At 38.6% G+C, this 18,738-nt stretch overlaps 1 protein-coding gene across 1 annotated transcript; it reads left to right on the forward strand.

The window, feature by feature from the left end:
* The first annotated feature begins 7,381 nt into the window (after positions 1-7,381).
* On the forward strand, positions 7,382-13,317 carry LOC121881604. Its single transcript, XM_042389480.1, has 8 exons — positions 7,382-7,871; positions 7,987-8,208; positions 9,571-9,924; positions 10,934-11,164; positions 11,814-12,167; positions 12,393-12,620; positions 12,801-12,826; positions 13,288-13,317. The coding sequence occupies exons 1-8, from the start codon at positions 7,475-7,477 to the stop codon at positions 13,315-13,317; spliced, it is 1,842 nt and encodes a 613-aa protein (XP_042245414.1). The 5' UTR covers positions 7,382-7,474.
* Positions 13,318-18,738: the final 5,421 nt, after the last annotated feature.

The raw sequence follows: 18,738 nt of genomic DNA on the forward strand, positions 1-18,738 counted from the left end.
ACAAAACCACATCTAGTGGTTAAACTATTGTACTACACCTTGTATGTACATGTTTCTGGGGCAGCATGTGATACAAACATTGCATAGAAGTGGATCAAAACCAAACCACAGTCCCATGAGACTTTGGACATGCTGTGCTCTTATATCTTATTCACTGTGTTGACTGCAAAATAAATGTAAATGAAGAACTTACATTTAAAGAGTTAATTCACTCAAAATACAAAAAACATATTTTCTGACTTGCTCCTTTTTTTAACCATGTGAATAGTTACAGTTTCATTTGCCCAAATTTTGAGATATCAGTCCTGGAAAAGTCTGCTGCCATTCCAATACAATGAAAGTGAATTAAATATTGTTTACACTGCTTAAAGCTTTGAAAACTTATATTTAAAAAAGTATGGATATTTGTGTCTTACCAGAAACAGCATCTCAAAAACTGAAAAATGAAACCACAGATATCTTCATGGATAAACACCACAAATAAAAGAGAAAATATGTTTTTTTGTGATTTGGGTGAAGCAGCATGAAGATTTCCTGTTGAGCCTTGTATAGGATTATTACTATAACAATAGGTACAATAGTACTATAATAATAGTGCTGTTTTAAATTAATTTGATCTTTCAGGTATCTTTCCTGAATCCTGCCACAGAGTGACTTACACTGACAGAAGCATCTGTGCCTTCAGAGGCTCATCAGTGGACATTTCCTGCTTATACAGCAGTTATGAATATATCACATCAACATTCTGGTTCAGTCCTGAACGTAGTCATCAGTGGCAGAATCCCTCACAGCCTGAGGGCCTTAGTGAAGACTCCCAGTATGAAGGTCGTGTTCAGCTCTTTAAAACAGAGAGAGGACGCTCCACTCTGAGAATCTCTGACCTGAGAGACAGCGATTCAGCCCAGTATCACTTCACATTCAAAACACAAAGCTTTGAATGGAAGAGTAGTTTACCTGGAACAACTCTGACTGTCACAGGTACTGATGAACACAAACTGATGACTAGTGAAAGTGCTGAATAGTTATTGTTGAAGAGTTTCACATTAAATTGATTGGATTCTATTGAGTACTTTCCCCCATTTACACTTTTGATTGGATGATCCCAAATTATTTCACCCACAAGAACTACAAAGGTTATTTTGACTGTATGTGTGTATTTTACTGGTAACAAATGACATTTTTGATCTTCCTCAAATATCCAGCTCTCCAGGTGCAGATGATCACAATAACAGTCCATCAGTCTTATACCGAGGCAGAGCTGAAATGTCTCAGCAGCTGCAGTCCAGCAGGTCGTATTTCTTTCGTCTGGTTCAAGAACGGACAGAAAGTTATGAAGGAGGAAACTTCTCTTTATTCAGGGCAGTTTAATCCTGGTGACAACGTCTCCTGTGCTTTGAAAGGACATGAGGATTACCGCTCTCCTTCAGTGTGTGAGTTTACCTAAATATGTCACTAACACAATGTCAGAATGTATCCAAGGTAACAGACAGTTGATTTTAATATGAGCAGCAACAAGGAAATCAACTTTCACTCCTCACTTTGTGTCTAACATTTGCTTCTTACGTTGTGTCAGTTAATTAACTGTTGACCAACTATGTTTTCTCCTCCAGATGCACCAAAGCTTCCCTCTGTGTCAGTGAGTCCCTCTGGTGAGATAGTGGAGGGCAGTTCAGTGACTCTGACCTGTAGCAGTGATGCTAACATAGCAGGTAAATACACCTGGTACAAGAAGAATGTAAATCCAGACCTTCAACCTCTCAGTAAAGAACCACAGCTTGTCTTCAGCTCCATCCAGTCCTCTGACTCTGGAGAGTATTACTGTACAGCTGAGAACCAGCTGGGGAAGAGGACATCTGAATACATCTTTATTGATGTCAAATGTGAGTGAAACAGCTTATTTAAAAGGAAACACACAGCTGATGGACTTGTCAACCTTGTTAAGTAGAGATTTGTCTGATCATGTCTGCTTTCTTCAGCTCTGCCTGCTTCACATTCAGTCTGCTGCTGTAGTTCACTGAGCAGCTCCAATACAACATGTTGTACTAATGCAACCCTTCTTCATTTTATACTTAATTCATTTTGATACATCTCCTCCAGATGCTCCAAAGCTTCCCTCTGTGTCAGTGAGTCCCTCTGGTGAGATAGTGGAGGGCAGTTCAGTGACTCTGACCTGTAGCAGTGATGCTAACCCAGCAGCTAATTATACCTGGTACAAGGAGAAGCAAACACTGTCTCAAGAACCAGGGGGAAGTTATTATTTCACCTCCATCAGCTCTGAGGATAGAGGGATCTACTACTGCAAGTCTGAGAATCAATATGGACAGTTCAACTCTACAGCTCTATTTATAGATGTCCAGTGTAAGTCACACAAGTCTGTTCTATTTTTCATGATGCAAAAATCATATCAACATTAATGAAATCTGCCTCTATACTACAAATATTGTCCTCCAGATGCACCAAAGCTTCCCTCCGTGTCAGTGAGTCCCTCTGGTGAAATCACTGAGGGCAGTTCAGTGACTCTGACCTGTAGCAGTGATGCTAACATAGCAGCTAAATACACCTGGTACAAGAAGAATGTAAATCCAGACCTTCAACCTCTCAGTAAAGAACCACAGCTTGTCTTCAGCTCCATCCAGTCCTCTGACTCTGGAGAGTATTACTGTACAACTGAGAACCAGCTGGGGAAGAGGACATCTGAATACATCTTTATTGATGTGAAATGTGAGTGAAACATATTATTTAAAAAGAAACATACAGCTGATGGACTTGTCAACCTTGTTAAGTAGAGATTTGTCTGATCATGTCTGCTTTCTTCAGCTCTGCCTGCTTCACATTCAGTCTGCTGCTGTAGTTCACTGAGCAGCTCCAATACAACATATGTATTGTAACATACTAATGCAACCCTTCCTCATTTTTTACTTAATTCATTTTGATACATCTCCTCCAGATGCTCCAAAGCTTCCCTCTGTGTCAGTGAGTCCCTCTGGTGAGATAGTGGAGGGCAGTTCAGTGAATCTGACCTGTAGCAGTGATGCTAACCCAGCAGCTAATTATACCTGGTACAAGGAGAATGAAGACTCACCAAAAGCATCAGGACAGATCTTCACCATCACTGATGTCAGACCTGAACACAGTGGGAATTATTACTGTGAAGCCCAGAACAGAAGAGGACGTCATAACTCCTCCTTATATCTGATTGTTTGGTCAAGTAAGTTATGCTCATTGACTTTCTCACACACACACACACACACACACACACACACACACACACACACACACACACACACACACACACACCTGTATATTGCATTTATTGATAAGCCATATCTACTTTGGGGATATCTTTAGGGAAATCGGTGTTTATGATGAATATCATCAGGTTGATTCTGGTGGTCCTGATGCTGATTCTTCTGCTTCTCTTGAGTCTGTGGATGAGGTAAAACAATAAAGAAAACATCCCTCATTTTATTTTCTTATTAAAACATTTTCAAATTTTTTTAGTCATGAATGTCATTTAGTTAAATATTTCTTGTTTTTGTTGGATTCAATCCAGGAAGAAGAAAACTCGGAGCTCCACCACTGAACTGAATGAACCTGTAGAGACTATAGAGGTGAGAGAGAGACCTTACAGAACTTACCCTAAAATATGGTTATGATTATTTGTCTTATAAATGCACTAGAACACATTTTATTATCAACATGAAATCATAAAGCAAATTTTAATGTAAAGATGTAATGTTTTATTTCTTAAAGGTCATCAAAGAATTTACTCTGAAGCATTAATATTAAAAAATATTCTTCAAATTCTAACAGTATGCATATTGCATGAATGAGGCTCATTGAGTCTTATATTGTCATCTCTCTCCATCAGCTGGACTCTTCTCTTGTGTATGAGAACGTCTCAGACTTGAAGGTCGTCGCTGCAGCAGACAGAAGACACAGAGGAGCAGGAAGACGTGGAGTAAAGTCCAGTCAGGTTGGAGCATCATGAAAGGAAAAAAACAGGCCAACATCAGATTCATATTTACAGTTATGAGAAGTAACTCACCGAAATTTCATGTGATTTTGTTGTGATGCAGTTGAACCAGAGGCTGGACTCACCTGATGGAAGCAGAAAGTAGTACAACAGTGAAATATGACAGTGGAGAGAGAGGCTGTAGAGGATGATGTGGACGTTTTCATGTTCAGTTTTCAGTAGCAGCAACAGGTAGAAGTGAGCAGCACAGATAGTCAGTAACAGCATGTAGCAGAAGCTTTGAGAAGAATGTGCTGATGGCAGCTTGAACTGAATCATGTCGATGTGTCAAACATGATTGATTGTTTAGATCAGTTGAATGTCAGGTGGTGTGTGTGACTCAATTGATTTATAATTTACTGAGTGTTCTGTCTGAACTAATGCAAGCTTATTTTATTCTCTATAGAGTTAGTTATATTACAGATATTTAGGATTAGAGCTGTTATGTGAAATGTTATTTTAAATGTAAAAACACTGTAGACTGGAGAGAGAGACTGTAGAGGATAATGTGGACGTTTTCAGCAGCAGCAGGTGTGTGTGACTCATAACTGTGTTTATGTATATTGAGTGTTCTATCTGAGGTAATGCAGGCTATATTATTGTACTTTACTCCTTTGTACTTTTTTTATATTACAGATATTTAGGATTAGAGTTGTTATGCAAAATGTTACTTTAATTGTATATATAATAAATCACTTTTGAAGAATCCTGATTGGCTTCCTGGTTTGCACCTGTCCTGGCTCACAAAGCTCATTAAGTCTGTTCAGAACAAAGACATCAAACTGGAAGCATCACATTCACACCATGTGCAGTAAACTGTATATTTTCACACATCAAATTCAAACATGAATGTCACATTATCCAGGTATCACTGTGGCTGAATAAACAGCCAGTTTCCACAAAAACTGTAATTAGAAATTTAATTTCAGTTCCTTTTCACTGCTGCAGAGGGCGACAGTGTGCAGAAAGTTTCAGTTTTAGTGAGAAATGTCGTCTTTTTTGCATTTTACACAGAAGGAGGACTGTGGATTTTGTCTGCTGTCACTGACATTCAAAGTGCATTATGAAGGGATGTTTATGGTTAATATGAACAGGATGAATGATTACAGCAAGAAAATGATGATTTGGGATGTTGCTAAAATGAAGACGCACAGTTTGTATTGAAGATCTTAATTGTCGTGTCAGCTGTTTGTTTCCTTTTCGGTCCATTTAATCTCTTTGGGGTCACTCAGGGAAGCAGAATGTGTGGTAGTTTACTGAGTATGAAGCCTTTTCAGTATAACAGTCCATATTTGTTAGTGACAACTGTAGATCACTGAATGAATCATTTTCATACTTAGACACCTCGACTGTGAGCGTTTGTTCAACTACTGTACAACAAGGTCACCAATGTGAACAATCAACACTTCTGAAACTGAAGCTCTAACTGTAATGTTTAATGAATTTAATGTCAAGAGTAAACAGATTAAGATGCAACTCAATCATAAAAAGTGAAAAGTACTAAAAGTACATTTAAATGTGTGTAAACAATCAGTGATTGATGGTAAAATGTTGTTTCAGGGTTGTGATTCAGTATCTCTGATGTTTCACTGTTCTCTAGTGGTGAAGCTTCAGTGTTGCAGATTCAGGCTTCATCACTGATGATGTGCTCTGTGTTACAGTCAGAATGATGGTGAATGAGTGAGTTTCCAACTGCAGATGTAAAACATTTTGTCATCTGATTTACACATAGATTTCTGTATCATGTTTTGATGTACTTTGCTTTTTACTTGTTTCTTAATACTTACAATAAACATTGTGCTCAGCATGTGACTTCTTACATCCCATACTGATGCAGTACATCTCTTTGAACTCATGGTGGTGTATTCAGTGTCTAAACATGCACTAGAAGTGTGAAGAGATGCATCAAACCAAATGTCACACATCCGTCACGTGTCATGTTTTTTTTCTTTAGACACTGAACTGTGCCCACACTTAAAAAGTAAGAGTAAGATAATAAAAATCTCTCATTATTTCTCTTCTCTCTTTATTTAAGAGGTCAAAACACTGGTCTGTTATTCTCTCTAACATAGATTATATTAAGTCTTTTGAAAACAGTAAAACTTGGTGTAAACTGTGTTTATTGTCATTTGGCTCCTCATGAATATTCATAATACTAAGAAACAGGAAGGAAATCAAGTGTTTTAACATCCTGATATCTGACTTCTGCACACAGATCACAGAGGACGAGCATCTTAACAGACAACGTCCTTCTCTGTTGTAAGTAGAATAGTTTACTGATATGATTATTACATGTTGTTTACATTATTGGATGTATTTTATTGTCTCTGAAGCCTCACAGAGAGATGAGAGGAGCAGCTATGAGTTTAACAGCAGCAGCGAGTGGATTTGTTGTCTTCCTTCTCTCTGTGTCAGGTACTGTATATCTACATTTACATTGTAGGACATTTAGCACACTTATTCAGAGCAGCATGAAGTCATTTTAAGAGAGTAAATATAAAATATCCCAGATCAGCACTTTTCTAGGTTTGATGTATGTGTGATGCAGTATGATGAATAACTTTTAAACTCTACGACACCAAACATTCACTTCTGTTTATTTCTGTGTAAACTATAGCTGTTGAATGAAGGCAAAATAGTAAAAATAATAACATCAATATTTACTGCTGAACACTTTAATAATATTGTATTAAGATGTTCAGCTGTGTCTGTGTCATGGGTGGTGGGGGTGGGGGTGTCTAGCTAATAAGGTTTGTCCACCCTCCCTCCATGGATTGTAAGAATCATATATTTTTATACATGCATATGCATATATACATAGTTCTATGATGGTACAGCAATGCACTGAGAATTTCATCTCATCATGATGTTTTAAATGTGTTTGGTAATTTCTGCACTCTGTACTGTAGAGCTGGACAACTGTTTTAGCTGTTACAGTTATAACAGTTGCCCCTCCCTGTGAAAACTTATTGTCACCTATTTTATTTTAGCCGCTTTCAAAAGTTTCCATCACGTCATGTTCTGCATTTCTCTGTGGTTTTCACACTTAACTCAGCAGCAACTTGACCAAAAAACTAACAGAGAGGAAACTAACCAAGACAACCACAGACTTTCTAATGTTTCATTTTCTTCTTCTTATCCTGTTCAGTAAAACTGCATTAATGTTCACAGGTTCAATACATTCTTGTTCCTTCACTGCACCTTCAGACTGTACGATGTTCTGTCTCAGTGCACAGAGAGATTAACTGTAAACAGCATCTAAAACTGTTTCTTTGTACTGTAAATTCAAATAAACAGTTTGTCTTTGGACTTTTATGCTCCTGTGTTCACTCAGGGCTCATTCAGAAATAAAAGTCAAAGTAAAGAAAATATTTTAACAAGAATCATAAAATAAATAATAAAGAAAATGACCATAAAGAAATGATCCACTTTGTCTTATTCACTGATTCTTAACTTGTTATGAATGTGATTGTGGTTTCTGATGTGCTCTGTGTTACAGTGGTACAGAGTCAGAATGGCTGGAGAGTGACTTACACTTCTACTCAGATCTGTGCCTTAAAAGGATCAACAGTGGACATACGCTGCACCTACAGATACCCATCCAGAATAAATGACCATGATACTGAAGTTCAGAGAACATTCTGGTTCACTAAATTGAGTAATAATGAACCTGTGGATCTGAGAACAGACTCAGAGTACACAGGTCGTGTTCAGTATCACTGTGGTAAGAACGACTGCACTCTGAGAATCACAGACCTGAGAGAGAGCAACTCAGCTGAGTACAAGTTCATGTTCATAACAAACCAACCAGGAGGGAGATTTACTGGTTCACCTGGAGTCACTTTGACTGTCACAGGTAACATTTTCATTGGAAGACTTAATTTAACATGGTTAATCTTGGAAATAGTACTGTGAACGTTTGTGTGTGTCTGAACATAAATGACATTTCTGTTCTTTCTTCACATATACAGGTCTCCAGGTGCAAGCGAAGAGAACAACATACGATCCTTCCTGGGCAGAGCTGAAGTGTCTCAGCAGTTGTCGTCTACCTGATCGTTCTTCCTACATCTGGTACAAGAATGGACAAGTAATTTGGAGAGTAACATCTTTTTCTTCTTCATTCTACTTTAATTCTGCAGACAGCTATTCCTGTGCTGTTGAAGGACATGAGGATTTCCCCTCTCTTCCAGTTTGTGAGTTTTCTTCACAGTCTTCCACTAACATAACAGCATCTTGTGGAGTCTTTTATCTAAAGTTCTGTACAATGACTTCAAGTATTTCTAATATGAGCGACCCCACTGCCTCGCTTGTTATTGGCACCATGTTTTTCTCACTGAGCTCTACAGGATCTCTACTGCTGTCAGTATCCCAACAACAATACAACCTGCTCTGTGTTACTGTGGCAACCACCAGCCACAGACGCAGGTTCAAACACTGTGAAGAGAAAGATGAATAGGGAGCACTCTTATATTAGAAATAACAATCTTTATTATATAAAAATATAATTTGATAAAATGACTTTGAGCACAAGCAGCAAGTTGTTTGGTCACAATACATTAAAGGTCACACACACTCCGTCTGACAGCAATCGGATCAGATTAACAAGACAAAGCAGCACATAAACTAGTGTAAGAGGAGCTCACAATCTGTACACCTGGGCAGTGTGCTCAATAATGTCGACAGAGTCATCACACAAATAAAAACTAAAGAAAACAATTGAATCAAAATTAGCAAAAAAAGAAAACAAAAAACAAAAAAAGAAAACACCAAGGCAGCGGCCCACTAGCTGCAAACACAACAAAACAAAACATGATTAACTTCATACAACTAATTCCCCCAACAGAAACAAACCAAAAAAAAGAAAATATCCAAAGCCCACCAGCTGTACAGCAGCTCCCTGGTTGGATTTCACCAACTACACTTGTACACAACCGCGCAAGGAGCTCTACAAAACGCATGGGCATATAACAGATTTCCACAATGCAAAATACAGACTGAAAATAGTCACATTTAAACATACATGTGTCTCAGAAAGGCAGTCCATCGACAGCCCCCACTACACCAAGACAAGACGCCTCACAGACACTGGGAATGAAGCAGGAACATCCAGGTCCCAGTCAGCATTTTCTCATCACTTTATTTATAGAAATCATCACTTACAACATGTGTGACAATAAAACAATAACAGAAAACTACTAGACTTCATAGTGAAATAAAGATAAAATAAAGGACTTCACTTTCAGCTTGTTGATACAGTCGCCATGGTAACAGGACAAAGAGTAAAAAATGTAGTTTTAACAGTCTAGAAATATTTTATCCTGATTATCAGATAAAATCTCGTTTCAAGACTTTGACAACTAGATTTATTGTGTCTTCAGTCTCTCTGTGAACATTACAAATTTTGGTGTCATCACTCCAAATTTTGTATATTAATTTGTTACAATTTTCCACTATTTTCCCCTAAAACTGTAAGAGGAACATTCTTGTAGTCTCCTCTTAGTTTACACACACACACATAATTAATGATTGATTACTAACTACATTTAATCTTTCAGGTCTCGATGGTCAATCCTGCAACAGAGTGATTTACACTGACAGAAGCATCTGTGCCTTCAGAGGCTCATCAGTGGACATTTCCTGCACATACAGCAGTTATGAATCTATCACATCAACATTCTGGTTCAGTCCTGAACGTAGTCATCAGTGGCAGAATCCCTCACAGCCTGAGAACCTTAGTAAAGACTCCCAGTATGCAAGTCGTTTTCAGCTCCTTGAAACAGAGAGAGGACGCTCCACTCTGAGAATCTCTGACCTGAGAGAGAGCGATTCAGCCCAGTATCACTTCACATTCAAAACACAAAGCTTTGAATGGAGGAGTAGTTTACCTGGAACAACTCTGACTGTCACAGGTACTGATGAACACAAACTGATGAATAGTGAAAGTGGTGAATAGTTATTGTTGAAGAGTTTCACATAACATTGATTGGATTATATTGAGTACTTTCAGTGTAGGTGGAGACATGAAAGTTTTCCCCTCCTGAAGCTATATCCACCTGTAATCACAATTATTGAAGTGTATTACAGTATAGTGAAGTCTAAAACACACATGCACACAATTGTTACATAACAGCATTCATTACATAAACCCATCCCCCCATCAACACATCCACAATTAAAAATGATAGTTACAAGTTATTCTGATATTACGTAATTTGTAGTAGTGAATAACAGTTTAAAAAACAAGCATGATGGCACCACAAATACGGGTATGACATTTTCACATGCAGTGCGCATACTGTACCTCTGCAATGATGCTTGTCAGAGCCATCGTTGTTCTGTCCACATAATCCATGGTTTCAAGGCCTGGGACACACAGAGATTGATTTTGTTTTAGATTTGATTCTGTATGTTTTTCAGGACATACCCATACCTGTGAATGACCTGCTCAGGTGTAGTCAAGTGTTATATTTCTTTCCTGTACTTGTTAGGTGTTAGGTACTGTGTGTACAGTACTGTGCTCTAGGTTGAATACACACCTATAAACATTATGCACATAAACACATCATTGCCATGAATTAAGGAAGATACACACAAGCACACATACACAACACATGTAAATCGATTGTATTGTGATGTAAATACTGTTGTTATTGAGAATGTTACTATTTATTATGAGCTCTATTTAACTAATGTATTTATGGTAATGATATGTTATGACTATTATGAAGTAGAAAAGCCTAACCAGGGACTTGGCTAGAAATCCTATATGCAATACATCTGTTTCATGTTATTTTAACCTGTTACAATGTTTTGTTGCATCATCCCTGACAAATAAACTAATAAATAAATAAAATAAAACTGAATGTTTGTGTGTATCTGAACATAAATTATGTTTCTTTTCTTTCTTCACATATACAGATTATACAGATCTCCAGGTGCAGGTGAGCCGATCAGTATTCTATCCTACCTGGAGAGAGCTGACGTGTCACAGCAGTTGTCGTCTACCTGATCGTTCATCCTTCATCTGGTACAAGAATGGACAGAAAATTCAGGATGTAACATCTTCTACTTATAAAAAGTACTTTTCTCCTGCAGACAGCTATTCCTGTGCTGTAAAAGGATTTGAGCATCATCCTGCTCCTTCAGTGTGTGAGTTTACAACACAGTCTCCCACTAACAAAACCACATCTAGTGGTTAAACTATTGTACTACACCTTGTATGTACATGTTTCTGGGGCAGCATGTGATACAAACATTGCATAGAAGTGGATCAAAACCAAACCACAGTCCCATGAGACTTTAGACATGCTGTCCTCTTATATCTTATTCACTGTGTTGACTGCAAAATAAATGTAAATGAAGAACTTACATTTAAAGAGTTAATTCACTCAAAATACAAAAAACATATTTTCTGACTTGCTGCTTTTTTAACCACGTGAATAGTTACAGTTTCATTTGCCCAAATTTTGAGATATCAGTCCTGGAAAGGTCTGCTGCCATTCCAATACAATGAAAGTGAATTAAACATTGTTTATACTGCTTAAAGCTTTGAAAACTTATATTTAAAAAATTATGGATATTTGTGTCTTACCAGAAACAGCATCTCAAAAACTGAAAAATGAAACCACAGATATCTTCATGGATAAACACCACAAATAAAAGAGAAAATATGTTTTTTGTGATTTGGGTGAAGCAGCATGAAGATTTCCTGTTGAGCCTTGTATAGGATTATTACTATAACAATAGGTACAATAGTGCTATAATATTAGTGCTGTTTTAAATTAATTTGATCTTTCAGGTATCTTTCCTCAATCCTGCCACAGAGTGACTTACACTGACAGAAGCATCTGTGCCTCCAGAGGCTCATCAGTGGACATTTCCTGCTTATACAGCAGTTATGAATATATCACATCAACATTCTGGTTCAGTCCTGAACGTAGTCATCAGTGGCAGAATCCCTCACAGCCTGAGGGCCTTAGTGAAGACTCCCGGTATGCAGGTCGTGTTCAGCTCCTTAAAACAGAGGGAGGACGCTCCACTCTGAGAATCTCTGACCTGAGAGAGAGCGATTCAGCCCAGTATCACTTCACATTCAAAACACAAAGCTTTGAATGGAGGAGTAGTTTACCTGGAACAACTCTGACTGTCACAGGTACTGATGAACACAAACTGATGACTAGTGAAAGTGGTGAATAGTTATTGTTGAAGAGTTTCACATAAAATTGATTGGATTCTATTGAGTACTTTCCCCCATTTACACTTTTGATTGGATGATCCCAAATTATTTCACCCACAAGAACTACAAAGGTTATTTTGACTGTATGTTTGTATTTTACTGGTAACAAATGACATTTTTAATCCTTCCTCACATATCCAGCTCTCCAGGTGCAGGTGATCATAATAACAGTCCATCAGTCTTATACTGAGGCAAAGCTTAAATGTCTCAGCAGCTGCAGTCCAGCAGGTCGTATTTCTTACGTCTGGTTCAAGAACGGACAGAAAGTTATGAAGGAGGAAACTTCTCTTTATTCAGGGCAGTTTAATCCTGGTGACAACGTCTCCTGTGCTTTGAAAGGACATGAGGACTACTGCTCTCCTTCAGTGTGTGAGTTTACCTAAATATGTCACTAACACAATGTCAGAATGTATCCAAGGTAACAGACAGTTGATTTTAATATGAGCAGCAACAAGGAAATCAACTTTCACTCCTCACTTTGTGTCTAACATTTGCTTCTTACATTGTGTCAGTTAATTAACTGTTGACCAGCTATGTTTTCTCCTCCAGATGCACCAAAGCTTCCCTCTGTGTCAGTGAGTCCCTCTGGTGAGATAGTGGAGGGCAGTTCAGTGACTCTGACCTGTAGCAGTGATGCTAACATAGCAGGTAAATACACCTGGTACAAGAAGAATGTAAATCCAGACCTTCAACCTCTCAGTAAAGAACCACAGCTTGTCTTCATCTCCATCCAGTCCTCTGACTCTGGAGAGTATTACTGTACAGCTGAGAACCAGCTGGGGAAGAGGACATCTGAATACATCTTTATTGATGTGAAATGTGAGTGAAACAGCTTATTTAAAAGGAAACACACAGCTGATGGACTTGTCAACCTTGTTAAGTAGAGATTTGTCTGATCATGTCTGTTTTCTTCAGCTCTGTCTGCTTCACATTCAGTCTGCTGCTGTAGTTCACTGAGCAGCTCCAATACAACATGTTGTACTAATGCAACCCTTCTTCATTTTATACTTAATTCATTTTGATACATCTCCTCCAGATGCTCCAAAGCTTCTCACTGTGTCAGTGAGACCCTCTGGTGAGATAGTGGAGGGCAGTTCAGTGAATCTGACCTGTAGCAGTGATGCTAACCCAGCAACTAAACACACCTGGTACAAGGAGAAGCAAACACTGTCTCAAGAACCAGGGAGAAGTTATCATTTCACCTCCATCAGCTCTGAGGATCGAGGGATCTACTACTGCAAGTCTGAGAATCAATATGGACAGTTCAACTCTACAGCTCTATTTATAAATGTCCAGTGTAAGTCACACAAGTCTGTTCTATTTTTCATGATGCAAAAATCCTTCAGCTCATGCAAATCAACATTAATGGAATCTGTCTTCATACATATTGTCCTCCAGATGCTCCAAAGCTTCCCTCTGTGTCAGTGAGTCCCTCTGGTGAGATAGTGGAGGGCAGCTCAGTGAATCTGACCTGTAGCAGTGATGCTAACCCAGCAGCTAATTATACCTGGTACAAGGAGAATGAAGACTCAGCAAAAGCATCAGGACAGATCTTCACCATCACTAATGTCAGACCTGAACACAGTGGGAATTATTACTGTGAAGCCCAGAACAGAAGAGGACGTCATAACTCCACCTTATATCTGACTGTTGTGGCAGGTAAGTTTTTCCATTCAGCTACACACACACTGCACTAGGAGTCATTACACATCTGGCGTGATGCAGGTGGGAGGGGGGATATCTTTAACCTCCATCTGTACCAAACCCTTGTTGTGAAACTCTACAGTGTCTGGTGAGAAGAATGAATGTGGGAAAGCTGATATCAAGATCCAGAAACAAACCTGCTGCTGCAGTATGGAGTGCAGTCATCAGTGTTTAAGAGCTATTTGTTCCCTCTTGAGTTATGTCTGTATTGTTGGGATCAGGTTCAGCATATCTAATGTGGCCAAAGGCTTCTGTTTTGTTAATTATACTGGAGAACAGAATATCAAGGTGGAGCCCATGCAGGTCTGGAAAGTATCTGTTTCTTATGACGTTGTGACCACCTGTGTGCCTCTTGTTCACATGAGAGTGACACAGTCCAGATGATGATTAACAGCTCCAAGTTTGAGACTAATGTTTTGTGTGTCACTCTAAAGGTCCCGGTGTTTCCTCCGCAGGCTTCACTTCACTCAGCTGCCCGTCAGACCAGCTGCTTCTTCCCACTTTAATCTGAATAACAAACCGGGGCTCGGTGCTCTGGTTGTATCCTCATAGAGAGCCGAGGCTAACGTTAGCTTAGAGGCGAGCGGAGGCTAGCTGGCTGTGCTTCCCACCGGTCATGCTGCGGCTAACGCTCTGCTCTCCTCTTAGCTAACGTTAGCCCCGACTTTCCATGTGGATCCTATCGGAGCACCGAGCCCCGGTTTGTTATTCAGATTAAAGTGGGAAGAAGCAGCTAGTCTGACGGGCAGCTGAGTGAAGTGGAGTCTGAAGGAGGAATCACCGGAACCATCAGGGTGACACAATCTGTTGAGGGAAGCATAGTCAGGTGGTGGAGGAAAAGGCGACATATCGGCCTCTAGTAATCGGCAGAATTCGCTGATGCCGATATTTCATTTTAGAGCTTTTATCAGCCAATACCGATGACGTGCCGATAATATCGTGCATCCCTACATATTGTTATTATTATTGTTGTTATTATTATTATTATCATTGTTATTATTATTGTTATTATTGCCAAGTAGGTTTGCACATTCAAGGAATTTCTCTTGGTGTTGTGGTGCGTAACAATCAAACTATACAAGTTAAGAGAGAATACAAGCACCACAAGTCAAGTAATCATAAATAATTTACAATAAAAATATATAAAATATACTCTAAACTGAAAAGAGCTGTTAGAGTTTAAAATGAAGAGAATTGAATATACATATATTGACTGAAACATTGGAGCCAAACATGCTGTAATATCCTGATTAACTGTCAGTGTTTTCTTTTCATCGCTGTTCTCCAGGAGCAGGAAAATCAATAGCTGCTGGAGTAATAACTGCTGTTCTCCTGTCTATCATCATCCTCTCTGTCTTCCTGTGGATGAGGTAAGCACTTCTGTTTCATTATATCATTGATCAGAATTCAGTCATTTGTGTTTTTAATGAATTCTCCCAACCAGGAAAAAGAGAGCCTCCAATCAATGGTCTGAGGCTGAGGAGAGACCAGACAACAGAGAGAGGGTGAGGAGGGAGAGTTATACTATTCTATCCTGGTTCCACACTTCCACAGTCACTATCTTAAAGTGCAACTAGAAAACTCATCTGACTGTCAAGCACTTCATGTTGTTTCTTAACAATCCTTCTTCACACAAACCAACACTTTCCTCATTTCTATCACCCTCCAGACACAGCCGGAGGAGCAAGATAACCTTCTGTACACCAGCGTGCACTTCTCCAACAACCAGGCAGATCCTCTCTATGCCAACATCAGATCAGCTCAGCCCCACAGACACATGGAGGAACAAGAGGTTGTCCAGTACGCTGCTGTCACATTTAACAGAGCCGGTACTGCCCCGAGGTGAGCAGCTCTTCACACAGGAACATAGTAGCAACACTTTTATTTCAGTTTTTCATTTCTTACATTTGCCTGTTACATCTTTATTATGACTGTTTGAATAATTTAATACAATATCTTCACAATCACCTGATTCATTTTTTTATGTCCTTCTCAGAACCAGAGGTCAGGAAACTGAGGAAGATCCAGCTGCACTGTACAGCACAGTCAACAAAACCTCATGAACACATCAGTAATCTCATGTTTTGTTTTTATTTCTCATTTTTGAAAACAATAAGAACTCCTGCACACTGTCTCGCTTACTGCTGGAATATTTATTAAATTACAACTGTCTGATCTTCATCAGTGATAAATGTCTTTACTTCAACAGTAAAAGTTAAACTGTACATTTAAATTGCTCTAAAATATATTGTCTCTATGATGCTTTCTTGGAGAGGTCCACACTGAGATCTATATTTTAAAATTCAGTGGATACCTGCTTCAATAAAAAGTTTAAAAAATTAAAGAATATGTCTGAATAGGACATGGAGGAAGGTGCAACTCGGATCTCTCTGAAACGTTGTGATTTAATAAATATTCCAGCAGTAAGTGAGACAGTGTGCAGGAGTTCTTCTTATTGTTTTCAAGTTGCACCTTCCTCCAACACACCTGTAACATATTCAGGTGTGCAGATATTTATTTTAATTTTTATTTAAGCAGGTCACTATTGAATTTTAAAACATAGATCTCAGGTCCGACTTCTCCAAGAGTGCATCATAGAGACGAATATATATTTTAGATCAATTTAAATGGACAGTTAAGCTTGTTATTTTGCTGCTGTAGTAAAATTCCATTCAGACTCATTTGGACAACTGAAGCTTCATATTAGCTTCAGATAAACTTTTAAATACATTTTGCACAGAAGGAGGACCGTGGAGTTTGTCCACTGTAGGGTAAAGTCCCTGCATGTTTCGAAGGCAGACAGCACAAGCCTCAAACAACAGACCAGCTCTTTCTTCAACACCCAGGAATGCTGGCCAATATATATAAGTGAGAGTCCCAAACTCCTCACTGACCAGACCATCTAAACAAACTCCTGCAAAGAGAAAGGATCAGATAAGGAACCCCCATCTCCTGCATGGTCACCAAACCAGACCACTGACCCAAACCACTTTTGACCCCTCAAGCTACAAGAGCTAGCAAGATGGGAAGACCAATTCACACCCCCAAAGTGAATTGATAGTACCATTTGAACAAACAACCCCCACCACTGGTTATCATAACTCACCTCTAAGAGCCAGTCACACACAGAGACGAGCTGGTACCAACTTTAATCCCACTGTGGACTCTAATTTTCAGGACTTGGACGACCAACCCGAGAATTGATCACTGGACAAACCAGCATAAGGCACAAGACATGCTGCACAATATTCCATGCTCCAGTGACATATAGACACTCACAAACATTAACCAGAACACACCCTCAAATGACATGGACCCCTGCCGTTTGTAGTCAGATCAAGGAGAACAGAGGACTGTCAAACCCATGGAATTACAAATGTGGTTTTAGATTTTGTCTAAAGACAATTAATATTGTATGTTAGTTCATGTGTGTATATCACAATATGTGTTGTTATGTACTTTAGTTAGACTTTTATTCTGCTGCCTTTAAGCCAAGAAATGTACCATGAACATAATTCCATCATCCTTTATAACATTAACATGTTTAGTACCATTCTGCTTGTCTCACTTTCAGAACGCTTAAATTACTATCAAAAATGCAAAATTAAGAATCATGCAGTTGCTAAATAGTAAATACATTGATTAATGGAATAACCGTATTCAGGAGTTTAATCCGCCTGTCCATGAACAGGAGGGGACTGACTCTGCAACCCCTGGGATTGACCAGGATGCACCTTCTGGGTGGGCAGACAGAAACTTTAAAAGTGTCTTATCTGAGATTCTGTGATGCTATCCGCTGGTTGCTGGTTCTTCTTGCTTTTGTCTTTGTCTTCTTGCTTTCTGTCATGCTGGTTAAAAGCTTGCATTTTGTTAGTTTGAAGATGTGACTCAAACAAGAGGAGGTGAAACCTCAGAATGTAGAGTCATGAGTTGAGGAGAGCATAAACCACTAACCTAAGAGAGCATAAACCACTAATGGGAACTTTTCAACTCCAGACTGGCCAGTTTCCCTTTCCCTCTTGTGTCCTGTCTGTAAAATGTTGTGGTGTTTAATACTTGTAGCTGTAGAAATAACTGTTAAATAACAATAAATGTGTATATAACTAAAGTGAACTTGTTTTCTTGTGCTTGCATCTCAGTCACTTAACCTTACAAGACCTAAGAAAAATCATAAGATTAATAACAATCATAATTCTAATTGACCCCTCTTGTGTGGCCAACAAGGAGGACTATTTCCCTATTATTATACCTACTCTGATATGAGTTATGTTTCTGGGCGAAAAATTTCATATTGGAGTTGTGCACTATAATAACTCATAACTGCCCCCAAAAATCATAAAGCTATTTGAGTGCACAAATTCCTACAAATCACTTACTTATTGTGAGTGCATTATGAAGGGATCTTCTAATGGTCAATATGAACAGGATGAATAGTTTATAGCAAGAAAAACATGTTTCAATGTTCATAGACTTGAAAAATTGTGAACACATTCTTTAATATCAAACTTGTGAAATACAAAGTTTAGATTAAGTTTAAACTGGACTACAGTACATGTACATGGTACTTTCATATTAGCACAATCTGAAATGACCATTCAGAGTACTAATACACTCAAGTACATTTTACTTAAACTTTGCTTTTACTCAACTGAAAGTACTTTTGCACTGTGCTACTGTCACTTTTACTTTTGTTAAGGATCTGAGGGTTTTTTCCTCCACTGTAAATCATATGTACTCATTAAAACAGAAAAAGAGTAGGAAGAGACAACAAAGCAACTGTGCA

Source organism: Thunnus maccoyii, chromosome 2 (assembly GCF_910596095.1).
Source record: "Thunnus maccoyii chromosome 2, fThuMac1.1, whole genome shotgun sequence".
Classification (NCBI taxonomy): Eukaryota; Metazoa; Chordata; class Actinopteri; order Scombriformes; family Scombridae; genus Thunnus; species Thunnus maccoyii.

Bases quoted from the DNA above. Each gene is read 5' to 3' on its own strand.
- LOC121881604 (XM_042389480.1), top strand. From the start codon at position 7,475: ATGAATGTGATTGTGGTTTCTGATGTGCTCTGTGTTACAGTGGTACAG. The intron at 12,621-12,800 runs GTGAGTTTACCT...TTTCTCCTCCAG, and splicing joins CTACTGCTCTCCTTCAGTGT to ATGCACCAAAGCTTCCCTCT. The intron at 12,827-13,287 runs GTGAGTCCCTCT...CATCTCCTCCAG, and splicing joins CAAAGCTTCCCTCTGTGTCA to ATGCTCCAAAGCTTCTCACT.